The following is a 22,775-nucleotide window of genomic DNA, read 5'->3' as shown; positions in this document are numbered from 1 at the left end:
AGCCCCACAGAACCATGGAGAGACACCACAGATTCAGATATATGTCTCCATCGAACGAGTAAGATAACTGAAAATTAAAAACAAGAGGCCCCATCCTATTTGTCCTGCCACTACCAACAGAACATTGTTTGGATGACTTTAGAAATTGAACAACTATTACACTAGAATCCTTTTATTCCATAACAATTAAGGTTATTCCTTTATCCATAACCAAATTATGCTTATAATTTAAATTACAACCAACGTGCTTACTCAAAATTTGTTACAATTAAAAGCCATGTCATTTATTAGCCAAATTATTGACATATTCTAAAATAACACAACCAATAGACTAAAAAATACTAAATGCACAACACTAAAGAAAGTGAAGCTTACTCTTTTCAAATAAACAGTAACAAAAACATTTAACAACTGATTTTCTGAGATGAACTATACAATATAGATTTACAAGCAAGTCTTGTGGTATGCAACATTGAGGTAGAAAACAGAAATTTTTTGTTCTCAGAAACACAAGTGTGGAACATTCATTTACACAAACATACACACCAGGATTTCAAGCCTCAACAATAAGATAACAATACAGGGCACTAATTTTATACTAGGGTTGAGCAGTGGGAGACACATGCAACACTCTTTAAAATTCCTGATGACATCATAAAAATATACTTTTTCACACAGAATTACTCAAAATACGTTGCAGTCATTTAGTATTCCAGTATCAATGTTAGAAACAAGAAATGTAACAGACCAATACAATTGTACTTTACTACTATTAGCATACGACTATACTAGTACTACATACATAAAAACTTCAAAGAAGTACATTAAAGTGTGTCATCAACACTACATTGCACACACGTTGTATCCAATAGCTGTGGCCTTTCATTCAATATTATTTGGCCAGATACAATTAGACAGATATTGTTGTGGTAGAAATGCTATTTATATTAACAAAAATTGTTGATAATGTTATCTATTACTTGTTACTTCATTTGATTTAATCTACTATTCGAAAGACCTGGCACACCGACAAAATGGTATATTAATGGTTGTGTACGCAATGGGGTTACTATTTTGCCATGTGTTAGTAACACACTGCATTAGGCCTACGACTACGTGTTATTTTAAACAACATCGAATATTCATATACATCAATTAGAATAATACGACATTACAAAAGAAAGATTAATTCTAGAATAATATAATATAGATTTATAAGTTTTAGTTACGAAGCAAATACAAAAATATATACTTTTCTTAATAAAGAGTCAGCATTCAACAATCGTAGCAAACAAACTGCCATTTTACATCGAAATAAGACAGGGATCGGAAATTAGAATAAAAATTTGAAAAATATTTATATTATTTTATTATTATCGTGTAACGATCGTCTGTACTATACTTCTTTAAAATTACATATACGTTGAAGATACTGTAGTAACTAAATAAAATTTCATTACACAAATTGTAATAAAAGTGAGTGAATAAATGCATTATTTTCCACACGAACACATTAAGTGTGTAATTTCGCTTTTATTTTTATAATTGAAACATTTATGTAGCATGCCGGGTCAACCTCGCTGCTTAACGGTAAGTCCGAAGGCTTCAAACGCTGAAAATCTAGTTTTAATACCTCTGGTAGCCTATTGTGTAATATTGAAGTTAACAGCAAACAAAATAAGATCATATGTGTCCTTGCCATTAACATGTCGAGTTTAAATCAAAGGGATCAAGATTCAAAACGTGATGCTAATAAATATGCTCTGCACATTCACCTGCGAGAATACTATAAAAAATTGTAGCCAATATCTATGGTCGGTTCGCAGTCCTGCACAAAGCCCTTGCTTGTTTGTTTTTGAATTTCGCGCAAAGCTACTCGAGGACTATCTGCGCTAGCTGTCTCTAATTTAGCAGTGTAAGACTAGAGGGAAGGCAGCTAGTCATCACCACCCACCGCCAACTCTTGGGCTACTCTTTACCAACGAACAGTGGGATTGACCGTCACATTATAACGCTCCCACGGCTGAAAGAGTGAACATGTTTGGCGTGACGGGGATTCGAACCCGCGACCCTCAGAATACGAGTCGAACGCCTTTACACGCTTGGCCATGCCGGGCCCAAAGCCCTTGTAGTGGAAGGTGTGACTGCTGGTTATCTTCTATCTAACAAGTAGCGCAAAATTAGGAGCTCCTACAGTGAACTACAAAGAACTTTAACTCGGCCGTTTTTCCTACGTGAGCAGAAGGTACTATTCAAGTTTAAAATTCTAACTGTAACTCATGTGAAATGTATGTGACTCCTCACACGTAACAACGTACAAAGTTTTATAATACCTTGAATGTCAATACTATTTACATTTGAAAATGCTTATACCACCAAATGTGCATTGTGATGGATTTACTATCATATATATTTTCTACCATTGATTTTTGTTTAAATTAAATTTATATTAAGAAATGTGTGTAACTTATACTTTTAAATTTGTATTGTTAAGTTCTCGCCTATTCACTAAAATTCAAGAAAATTCTCGAGTGTAAGTTGTTGTTGTTTTGAATTAAGCACAAAACTACACAATAGGTTATCTGTGCTCTACCCCTCACGGGTATCAAAATCCGGATTTTAGCGTTGTAAGTCCGCAGACATACCACTGAGCCCCTGGGGAGCTCGTGTGTAAGAACCAGCAATATTTGCGAGTGTGTAAACACTGGTGTATTGTTTATATTGTTGCGTAAACTGAAATTTTGAGAAAATCTCCTCACGCCTATAAATATAAACAATGCAACACGCCAAAGAAACAGTATATATTATTGGGTTCTTACAATTGGTATACTATTAACATCGAAAACTATAATTGTGATTAACGCTTATTAATCAGGAACTTGATATTTGACCAGGAATGTTAATAGATTTCTAACATTTAACCATTGAACAAATGCTTAGCACCAACAGTTAAATAACTTATTCACGTAATTTCAAAGAGGTACCTTGCAGTGGACCTCATGGCTCAGGCCCAATAAATAAAATCCCTCATAAGGTTGATATTGGAGATGCTAGTTAGTTAATTAGGCAACTTCTACTTCAAAAACACAGGCCCGGCATGGCCAAGCATGTTAAGGCGTTCGACTCCTAATCCGAGGGTCGTGGGTTCGAATCCCGGTTGCACCAAACATGCTCGCCCTCCCAGCCCCAGAGTTGGAGGTGGGTGGTGATGACTAGTCTTACATTGCTAAATTAGGGACGGCTAGGGCAAATAGCCCTCGAATAGTTTTGCGCGAAATTCAAAAACAAACAAAACTTCAAAAACAGGCTGAAACTTTCAAAGGGATGGAAAACATGAAGAAAGTAATGATAGAATGAAATACTAGTCCATGAGTATCACTTGTCATAAGTGTGAATAATAAATCAACAAGGTTCTGCATGGAGTTTTGGAAACTAAATAAAGTTACAAAGAAGGATACTTTTTTCCGAAAATCCAAAAGAGCTTTTTTATATCTATTTGATATGTTGTTATTGCTACCACATTTCTAGTAAAATACTTTCTATTTGTTAAAATATAGTTTTATGTTGATGTGTTACCTTTATTTGTATGTAAACTCATGCATTTTGACAAACTGATATGCTACTTTAATGATGAAACTAATACAGTGCAAAGATTAACAGTATTTATAACTCTGATATAAGGCCCGCCATGGCCAGATAAGTTAAGGCGTTCGACTCCTAATCTGAGTGTCATGGGTTTGAATCGTTGTCGCATCAAATATGCTCGCCCTTTCAGCCATGGAGGCATTATAAAGTGACGGTCAATCCCAAATTTGTTGGTAAAAGAGTAGCCCAAGAGTTGGCAGTGGATGATGATTACTAGCTGATTTCCCTCTAGTTTTACATTGCTAAATTATGGACGGCTAGCGCAGATAGCCCTTGTGTAGCTTTGCGCGAAATTAAAAAAAACAAACAAACTCTAATATATAGTGTAAATGTTCAAAAATTAAATTTCTATGTTGCGTTGTGTTTGAAGTTTAGATGTTTTAAAACTGTAATAGATTTTTAATTTATCTCACTTTCAGTTATAACCGTGGAGTATGTAATGTTAGCTGTTATTGTGAATAGGAAGAACGTGCAAGAAACAAATGAGATGTTTATATTCAATGTAGTTGATAGCCTGTTCATTATATTTAAAAAAATAATAAGTAAACAAAACAGTGCATATTTATAGAGTGACTTTTTAAAATTTTTGTTTTTGTATAAGTAGTCTAGTAATCATTAGCCGTTATTGTAAGAATAACATGAAACAAACATGTTTGAATTGAATGTCGTTGATAGCCCGTTCTTTATATTAAAAAAAATAAGTAAATAAAAATAAACATGTGAATACCTGGTTTTTTGTAGTTAATTTTTGGTTTTGTACTAACTTAATCAAAAGTATATTTTTTTATGGGTCTTAACTTATAAGTAATGAAGTGAACGTCAAAAATTCCGACTAAAACAGTAAAGGGAAGGTAATTGGTTGTGTTTCTAAGTTTTCAAATTTTAACGCCTGTAGAGTTGGTTAAACATTGAACAAGACTGAATTAATATTTTGGTAATCTTAATTTTCAGTATACTAAAATGTATGATTAAATTTAACTCTGTATTACTACAATACTGACTAGTAACGTTACTTTAATGCTTGTTTAATTCTATCCTAGAATTCTGTAGTAGGCCTAAGATTAAGTTTAACGGACACAAAGATAATCGGTTGAAAGAGTAGCATCTATCAACGGTTAAGCCTAACTACTACTTGGGTTTGTATGGCTAAATGCTTTTGAACGTTAGTATTGAAAGCTAAAGCTAAGTAAAGTTTCGGACGAACATGACTATAGTATACTAAAGCCCTAGAGCCAGTATATTATATTCTAATATAGGCAAGGTCAAACCGAATATTTTTGTACTTGCTTCAAAAGATTTTGATAACAGTGAACCCATAAATACTAAAATTAGGAGGCTGTAACGATACGTTAACAATAACATAGTGAATAATTCACAAAATTCGAAAAACAAATTTCAAGTAACGAAATATTAGAAAATAAAACATTATTTTGTAGTGTAATACTGGGAGTCACTGTACGTTCAACCTCATAAAGATTATTTACAAAAAAAAACAACCCAAAATTAGCATTTTACAAAGCTTGTTTCCAAATAATGTAGCCTATAAAACTTTAATATAGCAAAACTAAAGGAATTTTTACAGTTATTTAACTTTTGTTTTCAAGGTTTCATTATACTGATCAGAAACTTAAAGCAAGTTTTTTGCATATTTTTTGAGTGTAACTTTATTTTGGCTGTCATAACAGCTTTATTTATTTATTTATTTTTTGCTGTAAATGTGACCATTTCCTGATCTCTAATAAATTAATCTGTTGACCTTTATGGATAAAATGTTTTGAGTAGGAGATATTTGTTGTTTAGAAAGAGTTAAATGCTTTTCAAAGAGTTAATATTGTGAATCCTTTGAAGTTAAAAAATGGAGAATTTTGATAGTGAAACAAAGCATTTTCCAAATGTTGTTTTTTTGTGGGGTATTTGATTTATGAAGAGTTATATTTGTGTGGATTTATTATAAACTAAATAATTCATATACTTTGTTACATCACTTCTGAGAAGTTGCACAATATATTAGATGAATTTTTCTGGTTATCTCTGTTAGTATTAGTAAGGTACTAAGCTACATGTCATATTGGATATATTTTTTTGAGAGCTGTACTTGACAAGTTATATAAACATTTGTTGAATAATAATATAATACCACTAATTTTAATTTTCTTTTTAGAAATAGATAAAATAAAACTAAAATGTCTTGACATTAGAAGAATGTATAAACCTGTATATGATTTTTTTTCTGTTTAGTTTTTGTTAATGGATTACTGAAAATTGCTATAGATTATAAATTTAATGAATGAAATATCAACAGAGTTAGAAAATCTTATATCTTTGTGCATGTAGATATGGAATATACTTCAGGATATCAGAATTTTTTAACATTGAAAATAGGCTGTTGTAGCTTACAACCAGTTATGTACACAAGCTATACATAATTGAAGGTAATAATTTATTCTGCTTTTTTCATTTACTGAGATATAAATAAATTTGTCAAACTCTCACAGAAACTTTACCCTTTCTGACTTTTAAAATTGTTTGTCAATCAATTTGTGGATAATGGATTTGTTCATATCCAATAGAAAGAGTAGTTTCGCTTCTATGCCAATGTTACAAGTCATTGTTTAGGTTTGATGCTCTAAACTATATGCCAGCAGAATTGGTGATTATATTTTACTGCTTACTCAGAAAGCAAGATAAACTGTATTAGTTTTACAAAATATCATCTTAGTATTGATAATTTCTTTTGTATTATCAAATGCATATTTGAAAGCTACAGTAATTTCTTTTTGACACTCAAGTTTGCATGGTTGGACAGAGATTATGGAAGAAATTAAAAATTTTATTTGATTCCTAAAGAAATGCAAAATGTCTTTGAAATTCTTGTTTTTATGTATATATCGCACTTGTAATACATTTTAACAAAAGTAAAATGTAAAAATTAGATCTACTTTCAAAGTGTCCCTGAAAGTGTTCTGTTTTAAGGATAAATAAAACCAGAAGTAAAAATAACAAACATATTTATTTCTTGTTCTTCAAGTTCAGTATTTATGCTGTGTTACAGCCTACAGAGTGTATAATTCTTCTCGTGATTCATGGCATGTGCAAATTTTATTGGTGTCATGATGGTGCAAATTGTAATCTCAAGCATCCTTTATGTGACAACCTTTTTGTGTCTACTGACTGATTAACATATACTATAATGATACAAGTGTTTAAACAGGTGGCTTTTGACCTCCTTTCAGAAAAACTTAGCCTAATAGAACTTCAGTAGAGTAATAAAGCCTAAATACTTATGAGCTTAAGTACTTTGTGAAACATTTTACTTATCATTCATGGAAGTAAGAAACAGTTAACGAGGTACAATATTATTTTTGTGTGTGAGAATCCATGCTGCCACGATCACAAAATACAGTATTAAACTATTGAATTAATGTGAGAATCCCTGCTGCCACGATCACAAAATACAGTATTAAACTATTGAATTAATGTGAAAATCCCTGCTGCCATGATCACAAAATACAGTATTAAACTATTGAATTAATGTGAGAATCCCTGCTGCCATGATCACAAAATACAGTATTAAACTATTGAATTAATGTGAGAATCCCTGCTGCCACGATCACAAAATACAGTATTAAACTATTGAATTAATGTGAGAATCCCTGCTGCCATGATCACAAAATACAGTATTAAACTATTGAATTAATGTGAAAATCCCTGCTGCCACGATCACAAAATACAGTATTAAATTATTGAATTAATGTGAAAATCCCTGCTGCCATGATCACAAAATACAGTATTAAATTATTGAATTAATGTGAGAATCCCTGCTGCCATGATCACAAAATACAGTATTAAACTATTGAATTAATGTGAGAATCCCTGCTGCCACGATCACAAAATACAGTATTAAACTATTGAATTAATGTGAGAATCCCTGCTGCCACGATCACAAAATACAGTATTAAACTATTGAATTAATGTGAGAATCCCTGCTGCCACGATCACAAAATACAGTATTAAACTATTGAATTAATGTGAGAATCCTGCTGCCACGATCACAAAATACAGTATTAAACTATTGAATTAAAACATTAAAACTTGCTATTCATTTAGAGGTTCTGGACAATATGTAAACTGCAAATAAATACTTTTACACTTAGCACAAAAATCACAGAATGATTAAGTAAAAGCTTTGCAAATTTACACACACACACTTGTAATCTTTAATAAAAGTTCAAAATTTTCAAAGATACAGATAGTAAATTTAGAAACAAACATTAAGTACCTATGCACTGCAGTCCAATATATGTGGATGTTACATGTAAATAATCAAAATTTTCTTTATATTGCAAATTTGTAGACCATAAACACCTTGTACACTCAGTATCACATGAGAGTTGCATCATAGCTTATGTTTAGGCAATGCATTTGTACAAAACCTTAGTGGTAAACATGGGAATTGTGATTGACAAGTTATTTGCATGTAATCGTTATGTGCATCTGAAAGTGATATTAAACTAATTTCCTACAAGGTAGAGGAAAAAAAACTGTGATCTGTGTACAACAACGACGGTTTGGTACATCCATATCTTTAGTACATAGGTATTTGTCATTTCATGTTGTGAAGGCTGTATTATAATAGGTATTCTGTTCATGCAAAATGATCACAGAATAGATTTATTTATAATATTACGTTTTACAATATATAGTGAATTTAGAAGAAAATGTGCTTGTAGTGGAAGTCTACTTTTATTTGGTAGTTCTGGTACAGGTTATATAGGTAACCTTTCATCTCTTGCCTTCTCCCAAAAATGTGTCTGCGTTAAATGTAGGATCAGGTTATATAGGTAACCTTTCATCTCTTGCCTTCTCCCACTTTCAACTTTGTAGTGTTGGATTTGTTTATCTTAAAGTGGCGAGCAAGGTATGTCTTGTTATATCCTTATTTTACTTGGTCCAGAGTTTAAGGTTATATAGGTAACCTTTCATCTCTTGCCTTCTCCCACTTTCAACTTTGTAGTGTTGGATTTGTTTATCTTAAAGTGGCGAGCAAGGTATGTCTTGTTATATCCTTATTTTTACTTGGTCCAGAGTTTAAGGTTATATAGGTAACCTTTCATCTCTTGGCTTCTCCCACTTTCAACTTTGTAGTGTTGGATTTGTTTATCTTAAAGTGACGAGCAAGGTGTGCCTTGTTATACCCTTATTTTTACTTGGTCCAGAGTTTTTTTATTAACTGTGAATACTTTTTATTTGAATTATGAATATTCTACAGGTTTCAAAATTCTCCCATAAATTTCAGTTTGATTGGAAATGATAGAAGGTGTAATATGAAATAAACTATCCACTTAATATTCACCCTGTACATTATAAAATACATGTATGCAGAAAGATTTAGTTAGAAAATCTCTCATGCTTGAGACATCAGTGTGTGTATTTTCTTTACAGCAGATTTACATTGGACTATCTGCTGAGTCCACCAAGGAGAATCAAACCCCTGATTATAGCATTGTAAGTCAGTAAACTTATCGCTGTACCAGAGGGTATGAGACACCAGTTTACAGTTTTTTCATGTAAATTATTGAGAGTGTATGTGGTTAGTTTGTTTTATTAACCCTTTTGCAACTGGTCATGGGTCAAAGGCCATGTCATTTGGTTTGTTGACTTTCATTCAAAATTTTATTTCACTATTATTTTATGAATTAATGGCAGTGAGTTTGGAATCAAATTGTAGATTATAATTCAAACTTTATTATTATATATGAGTTAATTTCATAACTTGGAAATAAATATTAAAAGAACAACATAAATATAGATTTTAGTGAGTCATGTGGTATGTTGAATGCAGCATTGTTTAAAATTAGATGTTTGTATGTCAAAATACTAAGTCTGTAATTTCATACAAAATAGGAACTCAACTTACTAATATTCCCAAGCTAGAATATAAAATAAAAACCTTGTATCTTTTTATTTTGTGGAGACATGACTTATGTACTGAATCAAACAAAGTGGCCCCATTCCACTCTTTCCATTTTATTGAATGGTCCATTGTATACTCTTACTACAGTATATACATATTGAGTTACCAATTGACAGCTTAGGATATAACCTTTGTGGTTTTTCTCAGCTATTTTAATCTCTGAAAAGGCTGTCATGTTCTTTTGATCCAAGATTTCATGATGGTAGGTTGTGTCTTTAGTCTACTTGAAATTTTGTATTTTTTATATATATACATCTTACATACCAAGCTTAATAAATTATAGTGGAATTCTATAGTATTGTAATGTTAGCTAGGCACGACTGGAAAGTTAATATAATAAAAAAATAATAAATATATAGTGTTGTGAGATTTAAGCTAAATGGTATAAACTTTTGTATTTTTGAATTATAATATATAGTCATTCTAGCATGGAAAAAGCACAACTTATATTTATTTCTTAATTTTTTTTATGATGGTTACAAGGTAGTTACGTGACAGACCCCACATAGTTAGGGTATGTTATACCAAGCACATAGTGAAAGGGGTAATACAAGGTGGTTACATGAGATACCCCACATAGTTAGGGTATGTTATACCAAGCACGTAGTGAAAGGGGTAATACAAGGTGGCTATGTGAGAGACCCCACATAGGGTATGTTATACCAAGCACGTAGTGAAAGGGATAATACAAGGTGGTTACATACCAAGCTTAATAAATTATAGTGGAATTCTATAGTATTGTAATGTTAGCTAGGCACGACTGGAAAGTTAATATAATAAAAAAATAATAAATATATAGTGTTGTGAGATTTAAGCTAAATGGTATAAACTTTTGTATTTTGAATTATAATATATAGTCATTCTAGCATGGAAAAGCACAACTTATATTTATTTCTTAATTTTTTTATGATGGTTACAAGGTAGTTCGTGACAGACCCCACATAGTTAGGGTATGTTATACCAAGCACATAGTGAAAGGGTAATACAAGGTGGTTACATGAGATACCCACATAGTTAGGGTATGTTATACCCGCTAACGAGTGAAAGGGTAATACAAGGTGGCTGTGTGAGAGACCCCACATAGGGTATGTTATACCGCCAACGAGTGAAAGGGATAATACAAGGTGGTTACGAGAGACCCACATAGTTAGGGTATGTTATACCGCTAACGAGTGAAAGGGGTAATACAAAGTGGTTACGTAACAGACCCCACTTAGTTAGGGTATGTTATACCAAGCACGTAGTGAAAGGGGTAATACAAGGTGGTTACGTGAGAGACCCCACATAGTTAGGGTATGTTATACCAAGCACCTAGTGAAAGGGGTAATACAAGGTGGTTACGTGACAGTCCTCACATAGTTAGGGTATGTTATAGCACGCACGTAGTGAAAGGGGTAAGACAAGGTGGTTACGTGAGAGACCCCACATAGGGTATGTTATACCCGCCAACGTGAGTGAAAGGGGTAAGACAAGGTGGTTACGTGAGAGACCCCACATAGTTAGGGTATGTTATACCAAGCACGTAGTGAAAGGGGTAAGACAAGGTGGTTACGTGAGAGACCCCACATAGTTAGGGTATGTTATACCAAACAGTGAAAGGGGTAAGACAAGGTGGTTACGCGACAGACCCCACATAGTTAGGGTATGTTATACAACCGCCAACGAGTGAAAGGGGTAAGACAAGGTGGTTACGTGAGAGACCCACATAGTTAGGGTATGTTATACCGCCAACGAGTGAAAGGGTAAGACAAGGTGGTTACGTGAGAGACCCACATAGTTAGGGTATGTTATACCGCAACCCAGTGAAAGGGGTAAGACAAGGTGGTTACGTTAGAGACCCCACATAGTTAGGGTATGTTATACCAAGCACGAGTGAAAGGGGTAAGACAAGGTGGTTACGTGAGAGACCCCACATAGTTAGGGTATGTTATACCAAGCATGTAGTGAAAGGGGTAAGACAAGGTGGTTACGTGACAGACCCCACATAGTTAGGGTATGTTATACCAAGCACCTAGTGAAAGGGGTAATACAAGGTGGTTACGTGACAGTCCTCACATAGTTAGGGTATGTAATACCAAGCACGTAGTGAAAGGGATATAAATACTGTTATAATATGTTATTTATGTAAAACATAACTGCACATCTTACTGACAGTTTGTCGCATTTCATGTAGACAACCATTGCAAGTTTGAAATTACATTATTTCTCCATTGTCTGTTGCACATTTCCTTAAAGAGTTGATGTACCTCAAAAACTGCTCTGTCCTGTGAATATTTGAAATGACCAGGAAATTTGTGATGTGGTTCCTTATGCGTGAAGAGGAGGGACAGGAAATTATGGACATTAAATTGATTGCTGCTCTTAAGCAAGATATTGAATCTATTGACAATTATCTGGGAAGCAAAATAAACATCTTTCAATATATACTTGTAGACAGGATTTGATTTTGACAAATAACATATGGTCTTACTGCCAGCAATAAAGTACAGTAATCATATTTTGTTGTTCTGTGAATTTCATCATGTTTTATTAAAAAAATAATTAAATACTAGTAAAGTATTTACTTAAGAGAATATTGGTGACATATTTTATATGTAACAATTTAATTTTTAGGCCATTCTAAGGAAGTGGACTGAGTGTACCTATATCTGTGTTTAGAAGTACATATTTACTGGTTTAGAATACTAGTAAAGTATTTATTTAGAATATTGGTGACATATTTTACATTCAACAATTTAATTTTTAGGCCATTCTAAGGAAGTGGACTGAGTGTGCCTATATCTGTGTTTAGAAGTACATATTTACTGGTTTAGAATACTAGTAAAGTATTTATTTAGAATATTGGTGACATATTTTACATGTAACAATTTAATTTTTAGGCCATTCTAAGGAAGTGGACTGAGTGTACCTATATCTGTGTTTAGAAGTACATATTTACTGGTTTAGAATACTAGTAAAGTATTTATTTAGAATATTGGTGACATATTTTACATTCAACAATTTAATTTTTAGGCCATTCTAAGGAAGTGGACTGAGTGGAACTATATCTGTGTTTAGAAGTACATATTTACTGGTTTAGAATACTAGTAAAGTATTTATTTAGAATATTGACAACATATTTTACATGTAACAATTTAATTTTTAGGCCATTCTAAGGAAGTGGACTGAGTGGAACTGTATCTGTTTTTAGAAGTACAGATTTACTGCTTTAGAGATGTCATCAACATCACAGAAACATACAAACTTTGTTTCTGAGCCAATGGGGGATAAAGCAGTCACAGATCTAGCTGGTATTGGAGAAGTATTAGGAAGGAGGCTTGACAGCAAGGGTTTTGATAAGGTAACTTTATATACCAGAAGAAATCTGTGTGTGTGTATCTATAACATTGTAACTTTAAACTACTGAAGTTTAAACTTTTCTATATCATATGAAAATGGTTCACAAGAATGGATGCTATTACTGACCTTTACAGACTTTCATGCCCCATCTCAGTGAAGAAAGTGTTAGTATACGGTCTTAAAATTAGTAAAGAATTGTGTTTTATATGTTGGTTCTGCAATCAAAATGAAATCAAGAGTAAGGAGAGTTGTATGTTGAGTGTACTTGTTATTCTTGGGACTTAAATGTTCACCATGCACACTGAATAATTTTGTTGTACCTTTCACATGATAATAGATAATTATACTTAAGAAAAACAAACTTGAGTTTTCTCAGTTATTTATCTTCATCAGGAGAGCAGTAAAAAGGACATGCCCCTCCCACAGTGGTTGAAATATCCATTTATATACAATTGCTCTTAAATGGAATCATTAGCTATCCAACAGTGTGATACTGTTTCAAGTGCTATAGCACAACATTAAAAGCTATGGAGTACAGGCCAGTAAGGATATTTTTAAATGTGCTGCATGCTTCATAGATTTGAAATACACTGAATGATATATGATACAAAATATACAGTTGAGATGATGGCTGAGTTTTGTAGCATTTAAGTAACTAAATATATTGACAGTTTTTTACATATATTTAGGTGTTCTCAAATAATAAAACGCTCTTTATATTATGAACATTAATTAATTAAAACAATCTCCAAAAAGCTCAGAATTTTGGTTTTATGTAATATATTTTAAACTTTGAATATATGATATTCTGTTATTTCCAAGAATGTTAATTATATATTCAACAGTACTGTTTTATGTAGACTAGTTGTCATTGTTTGATGTACATTGGAGTGGTTTTGTGAATCAGTACAAACACACTATATATATGTAAATTATAGATATATTTTGATAGTTTTTTGTTAAGTGGATTATTCATTAAAAACAATAATGTTGTCTAATATATTTAGTGACAACATTTTAATTCATCGACTTGAGATGCCGCAGTTAGCAATTTAATGTTCATATTAACTATAGCCTGATAGACTTTTGTATGTTTCTTGAACATTGGAGAAAGTTTGAGACATTAACCATTGTGTTAAATCTAATTTCCTTCTGTACAAACGTGTGGACATCTTTATGGTAAATAATCTACTCACTTAGGTGTGTCATCAATCCTCATCCATTTCACCTGAATTGGCAAACCTTTCTTTGTGAGTTATAGCCAAGTGGGACTGGCATTAATCTTCATCAAGTGATCTACATTAAACTTTAATATATATATATGTATACACAGTTTGTTTTTTCTTTACTTCTGAAAGGTATTTTTCTAGTGGAAACTTATATTTTTAAAGTTGATAGTAAATCTATTTTTAAGTCTACTTTTAACATTTTCTCCACGGTTCTTTACAGGATTTTATTAGTTTTTTTGATTGTCAACTTGTATTGGTGGTATTTTACAATCTATTGCTGATAAAATATTTAGAATGTTGGCTGAGTTGTTTGTCTATTTTTGTTTAAAAAAAACATCATCACTTTGTCATTAGATTGTTTCTCGGACATACTTGCACTGTGTCAGAAGTAAAACTTCATTACTTTGTCATTAGATCGTTTCTCGGACATACGTGCACTGTGTCAGAAGTAAAACTTCATTACTTTGTCATTAGATCGTTTCTGGACATACTTGCACTGTGTCAGAAGTAAAACTTCATTACTTTGTCATTAGATCGTTTCTCGGACATACTTGCATTGTGTCAGAAGTAAAACTTCATCACTTTGTCATTAGATCGTTTCTCGGACATACTTGCACTGTGTCAGAAGTAAAACTTCATCACTTTGTCATTAGATAGTTTTTCGGACATACTTGCACTGTGTCAGAAGTAAAACTTTCATCACTTTGTCATTAGATCGTTTCTCGGACATACTTGCATTGTGTCAGAAGTAAAACTTCATCACTTTGTCATTAGATCGTTTCTCAGACATACTTGCACTGTGTCAGAAGTAAAACTTCATCACTTTGTCATTAGATCGTTTCTCGGACATACTTGCACTGTGTCAGAAGTAAAACTTCATCACTTTGTCATTAGATTGTTTTTCGGACATACTTGCACTGTGTCAGAAGTAAAACTTTCATCACTTTGTCATTAGATTGTTTCTCGGACATACTTGTACTGTGTCAGAAGTAAAACTTCATTACTTTGTCATTAGATCGTTTCTCGGACATACTTGCACTGTGTCAGAAGTAAAACTTCATTACTTTGTCATTAGATCGTTTCTCGGACATACTTGCACTGTGTCAGAAGTAAAACTTCATTACTTTGTCATTAGATTGTTTCTCGGACATACTTGCACTGTGTCAGAAGTAAAACTTCATTACTTTGTCATTAGATCGTTTCTCGGACATACTTGCACTGTGTCAGAAGTAAAACTTCATTACTTTGTCATTAGATTGTTTCTCGGACATACTTGCACTGTGTCACAATAAAACTTTCATCACTTTGTCATTAAATCGTTTCTCGGACATACTTGCACTGTGTCAGAAGTAAAACTTCATTACTTTGTCATTAGATCGTTTCTCGGACATACTTGCACTGTGTCAGAAGTAAAACTTCATTACTTTGTCATTAGATCGTTTCTCGGACATACTTGCACTGTGTCAGAAGTAAAACTTCCTCCTATCTTTTCTTTATTGCCCATGTCTAATAAAGATAATGTTAAATGCTAATTCATTTAACTGCAGTTATATATATATATAGTTATAAATGTATATAATTATTATATTCTTGTATTCTATTCAAATGCAGGCATATGTTGTACTTGGGCAGTTCCTTGTGCTAAAGAAAAACAGAGAACTATTTATTGATTGGTTGAAAGACGTAGCAGGTGCAAATAGTAAACAAGCTACAGACTGTTACCAGTGTTTGCACGATTGGTGTGAAGAGTTTCTGTAAACTTTTGAGAATGTTACAGCAGTGTATTGGTAGTATTTTAATGTGACACACCACAACATTGTAAGCTAATCTTGGTGTGCTTGTAAATACCTTCTCCTGTTTATTATTTTGGGTAAATCCAAAGCATTTCTGCAACATTTTAATCACATTTTTTACATGAATTATTTTTATTCTGCTTAAAGTATTTTTTAATATTCAATTCAAATTTCATGGTTTACTCTGTATAGGTCATTTTGAACAAGCATCAGGCTTAACTTTTGTATGTTGAAAAATAAATTTTCCTTCCAAAATATTTATTTTGACTTGTTTGCAGTATTATCATTGAGAACACAGAAGATTTATTAAACATTTTCAGTTAGCATAAGAAGATCATAATATATTGTGGTACAATTAGAGTTAAAAGGGTTAGTTAGAGTACTACGTCAATGTTTGAAAGGGTTAGGTAGAGTACTACGTCAATGTTTGAAAGGGTTAGGTAGAGTACTACGTCAATGTTTGAAAGGGTTAGGTAGAGTACTACGTCAATGTTTGAAAGGGTTAGTTAGAGTACTACGTCAAAGTTTGAAAGGGTTAGTTAGAGTACTACGTCAATGTTTGAAAGGGTTAGGTAGAGTACTACGTCAATGTTTGAAAGGGTTAGGTAGAGTACTACGTCAATGTTTGAAAGGGTTAGGTAGAGTACTACGTCAATGTTTGAAAGGGTTAGGTAGAGTACTACGTCAATGTTTGAAAGGGTTAGGTAGAGTACTACGTCAATGTTTGAAAGGGTTAGGTAGAGTACTACGTCAATGTTTGAAAGGGTTAGGTAGAGTACTACGTCAATGTTTGAAATGGTTAGTTAGGGTACTAAGTCAAAGTTTAAAGGGTTAGTTAGAGTACTACGTCAATGTTTGAAAAGGTTAGGTAGAGTACTACGTCAATGTTTAAAGGGTTAGGTAGAGTACTACGTCAATGTTTGAAAGGGTTAGTTAGAGTACTACGTCAAAGTTTGAAAGGGTTAGGTAGAGTACTACGTCAATGTTTGAAAGGGTTAGTTAGAGTACTACGTCAAAGTTTGAAAGGGTTAGGTAGAGTACTACGTCAATGTTTAAAGGGTTAGTTAGAGTACTACATCAATGTTTGAAAGGGTAAGTTAGAGTACTACATCAAAGTTTGAAATGGTTAGTTAGAGTACTACATCAATGTTTGAAAGGGTTAGTTAGAGTACTACATCAATGTTTGAAAGGGTTAGTTAGAGTATTACGTCAAAGTTTGAAAGGGTTAGTTAGAGTACTACATCAGCGTTTGAAAGGGTTAGTTAGAGCACTACATCAAAGCCTGAAAGGGTTAGTTAGAGCACCACAGCAATGTTTGAAAGGGTTAGTTAGAGTACCACGTCAATGCCTGAAAGGGTTAGGTAGAGCACCACGTCAATGTTTGAAAGGGTTAGGTAGAGCACCACGTCAATGTTTGAAAGGGTTAGGTAGAGTACTACGTCAATGTTTGAAAGGGTTAGGTAGAGTACTACGTCAATGTTTGAAATGGTTAGTTAGGGTACTAAGTCAAAGTTTAAAGGGTTAGTTAGAGTACTACGTCAATGTTTGAAAAGGTTAGGTAGAGTACTACGTCAGTGTTTAAAGGGTTAGGTAGAGTACTACGTCAATGTTTGAAAGGGTTAGTTAGAGTACCACGTCAAAGCCTGAAAGGGTTAGTTAGAGTACCACGTCAAAGTTTGAAAGGGTTAGGCAGAGTACCACGTCAATGTCTGAAAGGGTTAGTTAGAGTACCACGTCAAAGTTTGAAAGGGTTAGTTAGAGCACCACGTTAATGCCTGGAAAGGGTTAGTTAGAGTACTACGTCAATGTTTGAAAGGGTTAGTTAGAGTACTACGTCAATGTTTGAAAGGGTTAGTTAGAGTACTACGTCAATGTTTAAAGGGTTAGTTAGAGTACTACGTCAATGTTTAAAGGGTTAGTTAGAGTACTACGTCAAAGTTTGAAAGGGTTAGGTAGAGTACTACGTAAATGTTTGAAAGGGTTAGGTAGAGCACCACGTCAATGTTTGAAAGGGTTGAGTTAGAGTACCACGTCAATGTTTGAAAGGGTTAGTTAGAGTACTACGTCAATGTTTGAAAGGGTTAGTTAGAGTACTACGTCAAAGTTTGAAAGGGTTAGTTAGAGTACTACGTCAAAGTTTGAAAGGGTTAGGTAGAGTACTACGTCAATGTTTAAAGGGTTAGTTAGAGTACTACATCAATGTTTGAAAGGGTAAGTTAGAGTACTACATCAAAGTTTGAAATGGTTAGTTAGAGTACTACATCAATGTTTGAAAGGGTTAGTTAGAGTACTACATCAATGTTTGAAAGGGTTAGTTAGAGTATTACGTCAATGTTTGAAAGGGTTAGTTAGAGTATTACGTCAAAGTTTGAAAGGGTTAGTTAGAGTACTACATCAGCGTTTGAAAGGGTTAGTTAGAGTACTACATCAAAGTTTGAAAGGGTTAGTTAGAGTACTACAGCAATGTTTGAAAGGGTTAGGTAGAGTACTACGTCAATGTTTGAAAGGGTTAGTTAGAGTACTACGTCAATGTTTAAAGGGTTAGGTAGAGTACTACGTCAAAGTTTGAAAGGGTTAGGTAGAGTACTACGTCAATGTTTGAAAGGGTTAGGTAGAGTACTACGTCAATGTTTGAAAGGGTTAGTTAGAGTACTACGTCAATGTTTAAAGGGTTAGTTAGAGTACTACGTCAATGTTTGAAAGGGTTAGGTAGAGTACTACGTCAATGTTTGAAAGGGTTAGGCAGAGCACCACGTCAATGTTTAAAGGGTTAGGTAGAGTACTACGTCAATGTTTGAAAGGGTTAGTTAGAGTACTACGTCAATGTTTAAAGGGTTAGGTAGAGTACTACGTCAAAGGTTGAAAGGGTTAGGTAGAGTACTACGTCAATGTTTGAAAGGGTTAGAGTACTACGTCAAAGTTTGAAAGGGTTAGTTAGAGTACTACGTCAATGTTTGAAAGGGTTAGTTAGAGTACTACGTCAATGTTTGAAAGGGTTAGGTAGAGTACTACGTAAATGTTTGAAAGGGTTAGGTAAAGTACTACGTCAATGTTTGAAAGGGTTAGTTAGAGTACTACGTCAATGTTTGAAAGGGTTAGTTAGAGTACTACGTCAAAGTTTGAAAGGGTTAGGTAGAGTACTACGTCAATGTTTAAAGGGTTAGTTAGAGTACTACATCAATGTTTGAAAGGGTTAGTTAGAGTACTACATCAAAGTTTGAAATGGTTAGTTAGAGTACTACATCAATATTTGAAAGGGTTAGTTAGAGTACTACATCAGCGTTTGAAAGGGTTAGTTAGAGTACTACATCAAAGTTTGAAAGGGTTAGTTAGAGTACTACAGCAATGTTTGAAAGGGTTAGTTAGAGTACTACATCAAAGTTTGAAAGGGTTAGTTAGAGTACTGTGTCAGAGTTTGAAATGTATAACTCCAGTTATCTCTGGCCAAGACAGTATCATATATACAAGTGTGAATGGAAGTGCTGTTTTGACTCGAACTGTTTGTATGTGAATAACATTTGGTTTGTCAGAGAATTATAAGCTGACTTTCAAAGGTAACAATTCATATTTTGTAATTGGAGTTTTTTTATTATAAAACTGAAGTACACTTTGTTGAGATGTTTATGTGTACAAAACAAAAGATACATTTATCATGAAATTAGAATTTGATTAATAGGAGACATTAGCTACTTAGGAAACCTAACATCATATTTTTTCTATGTCAGTTTGTTTTCTCTGATAAAGTGTAAATTAATTTATTCAAGTCATTTTATGTGTATGCTATTTTCCTACCTTATTTAAGCATAAGTTAAGTAGTTGCATTGTGATATAAGGATACTATTAGTTTTTGATACTTCAGTGGGCGACCTCAGTGGATAAATGTCGATTATATTTCTGATAGTGTAATTATGACTTAGCAATTAGCAAGTTTTAATAGCTAGAGTCAGTGTTCTCAGTACCATTAATTCATTCTGTGAGATATTCAAAAGCAATATGGTGCAATGTGTACAATGTTAAATATTTTTGAACATGGTGCATAAACAAGAAGTGAAGTAAAACCATCCTAATACACTTCAGGTTACAGTTGGTTTTAAACATACCATCTGTAGTAATTTTCAAAACAAGATAATAAAAGTTGTAATAGTGCCATTTTATAAGATTATTGTATAGTACATGACATATTATAGATAAAAATAATTTTATTTGAATAATATGAGAACATCTTCATACTACAAATGATAGCCCGAAAAATATGTTTTAAGACAGTTGTTCCAATCTATTCTATAAATCTCTCAATGGAATGTGAGTGGAACACAAGTATTGAATAAAGCAATGAAAGAAACATGTTTATCCAACCAGGAACATAAAGCTTTGTAGAATGAACAGCAACTGTATGTTTCTAAAGTCTTTATGACTGAAGATGAAAGGCAGAAGACTTTAGAAATGTCATCTTCTACACTTGTGTCTCTTGCTGTCTGTTCTACAAAGTTTCATCATGAATACTGTGACTAAACAATCTATCAAAAAAAAGACACAATAAAACTTGTTATTCATCAAAGTAGAAATGTGAAATATTAGATAAAGGAAGGAAAGGAAAAACAGGTTCAATGCACTAGGAACATAAAACTTATTCAAACTAGAAATGTGAAATATTAAATGAGGAAAGGAACAAGAGGTTCCACCAACTAGGAACATAAAACTTTTTATTCATCAAACTAGAAATGTAAAATATTAAATAAGGTAAGGAACAAGAGGTTCCACCAACTAGGAACATAAAACTTTTTATTCATCAAACTAGAAATGTAAAATATTAAATAAGGTAAGGAACAAGAGGTTCCACCAACTAGGAACATAAAACTTTTTATTCATCAAACTAAAAATGTAAAATACTAAATAAGGTAAGGAACAAGAGGTTCCACCAACTAGGAACATAAAACTTTTTATTCATCAAACTAGAAATGTAAAATATTAAATAAGGTAAGGAACAAGAGGTTCCACCAACTAGGAACATAAAACTTTTTATTCATCAAACTAGAAATGTATAATATTAAATAAGGTAAGGAACAAGAGGTTCCACCAACTAGGAACATAAAACGTTTTATTAATCAAACTAGAAATGTAAAATATTAAATAAGGTAAGGAACAAGAGGTTCCACCAACTAGGAACATAAAACGTTTTATTCATCAAACTAGAAATGTATAATATTAAATAAGGTAAGGAACAAGAGGTTCCACCAACTAGGAACATTTTAAAACTTTTTATTCATCAAACTAGAAATGTAAAATATTAAATAAGGTAAGGAACAAGAGGTTCCACCAACTAGGAACATAAAACTTTTTATTCATCAAACTAGAAATGTAAAATACTAAATAAGGTAAGGAACAAGAGGTTCCACCAACTAGGAACATAAAACGTTTTATTCATCAAACTAGAAATGTAAAATATTAAATAAGGTAAGGAACAAGAGGTTCCACCAACTAGGAACATAAAACTTTTTATTCATCAAACTAAAAATGTAAAATATTAAATGAGGTAAGGAACAAGAGGTTCCACCAACTAGGAACATAAAACTTTTTATTCATCAAACTAGAAATGTAAAATATTAAATAAGGTAAGGAACAAGAGGTTCCACCAACTAGGAACATAAAACTTTTTATTCATCAAACTAGAAATGTATAATATTAAATAAGGTAAGGAACAAGAGGTTCCACCAACTAGGAACATAAAACGTTTTATTCATCAAACTAGAAATGTAAAATATTAAATAAGGTAAGGAACAAGAGGTTCCACCAACTAGGAACATAAAACGTTTTATTCATCAAACTAGAAATGTATAATATTAAATAAGGTAAGGAACAAGAGGTTCCACCAACTAGGAACATTTTAAAACTTTTTATTCATCAAACTAGAAATGTAAAATATTAAATAAGGTAAGGAACAAGAGGTTCAACCAACTAGGAACACAAAACTTTTTATTCGTCCAATTATAAATGTGAAATATTAAATAAGGGAAGGAACAAGAGGTTTGAGTATAAAATTTGTTCATCAAATACAAATTCTCAGACATCAGATAATGTCAAATATGGATGATCAACGAATGAATGTAGATGGTAACAAGGTGTGAAGACGAGAACAAAATGTGCATGTCAAGATATCGTCATGTTTTACTAATTGTGCATGTCAAAATATCATATTTTATTAAGTGCTATAAAATCCATCAAATATGCATGCATCATCTGGTCTAAATGGATCTAATGTTGCATAGATCTGGGTAATTAGTGGAATTTTCTACTTGGTTACATTCAACAGATGAATTATTTTCACAATATGGTTAAACAGAACATATTGATTATTGTCAGCTGAATTGCCTTAGACAACAAAAGAAATGCTCAAAATCATATTTCAATACCAAAAATAGACATAGCCCACTTTGTAGCTTTGTGGTTACCACAAACAACTGCAATATATCAGTTACTTGGAATAATTAGAAACCGTAATAATCAGAAAGACTTTGTGATTAGTTAATTAAATCATGATTCTGATTGATTATTTTATGTGACATTAATTGATGTCATCAGTGCTCAGAGATAACTTAGTTTTCACCCAACTTTAATATCATGTCTACTTCATTTTTTCCCACCCCATTCTCCATTACATGGAAAATTTCCACTTCATATTCTATTCATTAAACGTGTGCATCAGATAAGTTTAACAGAGATGGAGGTTAGAGTTTTAAAAGACTCAGCAGTATTATGTACGGCAATACGTGTTTAAAATCTAAGTATGTTGTGACA

At 32.7% G+C, this 22,775-nt stretch overlaps 1 protein-coding gene across 4 annotated transcripts; it reads left to right on the top strand.

Moving 5' to 3' along the window:
* Positions 1-4,302: 4,302 nt before the first annotated feature.
* On the top strand, positions 4,303-16,241 carry LOC143226814 (barrier-to-autointegration factor-like). 4 transcript variants are annotated; one of them, XM_076458254.1, is made up of 3 exons: positions 4,303-4,496; positions 12,765-12,959; positions 15,799-16,241. In XM_076458254.1, the coding sequence occupies exons 2-3, from the start codon at positions 12,834-12,836 to the stop codon at positions 15,943-15,945; spliced, it is 273 nt and encodes a 90-aa protein (XP_076314369.1). In that variant the 5' UTR covers positions 4,303-4,496; positions 12,765-12,833; the 3' UTR covers positions 15,946-16,241. The 4 variants fall into 4 exon arrangements, with proteins under 4 accessions (XP_076314369.1, XP_076314368.1, XP_076314370.1 ...); XM_076458253.1 differs by having other exon boundaries at positions 4,308-4,579; XM_076458255.1 differs by lacking the exon at positions 4,303-4,496 and adding an exon at positions 4,652-4,781.
* The last annotated feature ends 6,534 nt before the right edge of the window (positions 16,242-22,775 follow it).

This window comes from Tachypleus tridentatus, chromosome 9 (assembly GCF_004210375.1).
Source record: "Tachypleus tridentatus isolate NWPU-2018 chromosome 9, ASM421037v1, whole genome shotgun sequence".
Lineage (NCBI taxonomy): Eukaryota > Metazoa > Arthropoda > Merostomata > Xiphosura > Limulidae > Tachypleus > Tachypleus tridentatus.
Note: the sequence above shows the minus strand (reverse complement) of the source record. Positions and strands in the feature narration are given on the sequence as shown.

Coding starts and splice junctions, on each gene's coding strand:
- LOC143226814 (XM_076458254.1), top strand. CDS start 12,834: ATGTCATCAACATCACAGAAACATACAAACTTTGTTTCTGAGCCAATG. Junction 12,960..15,798: donor ACAGCAAGGGTTTTGATAAG/GTAACTTTATAT, acceptor ATTCAAATGCAG/GCATATGTTGTACTTGGGCA.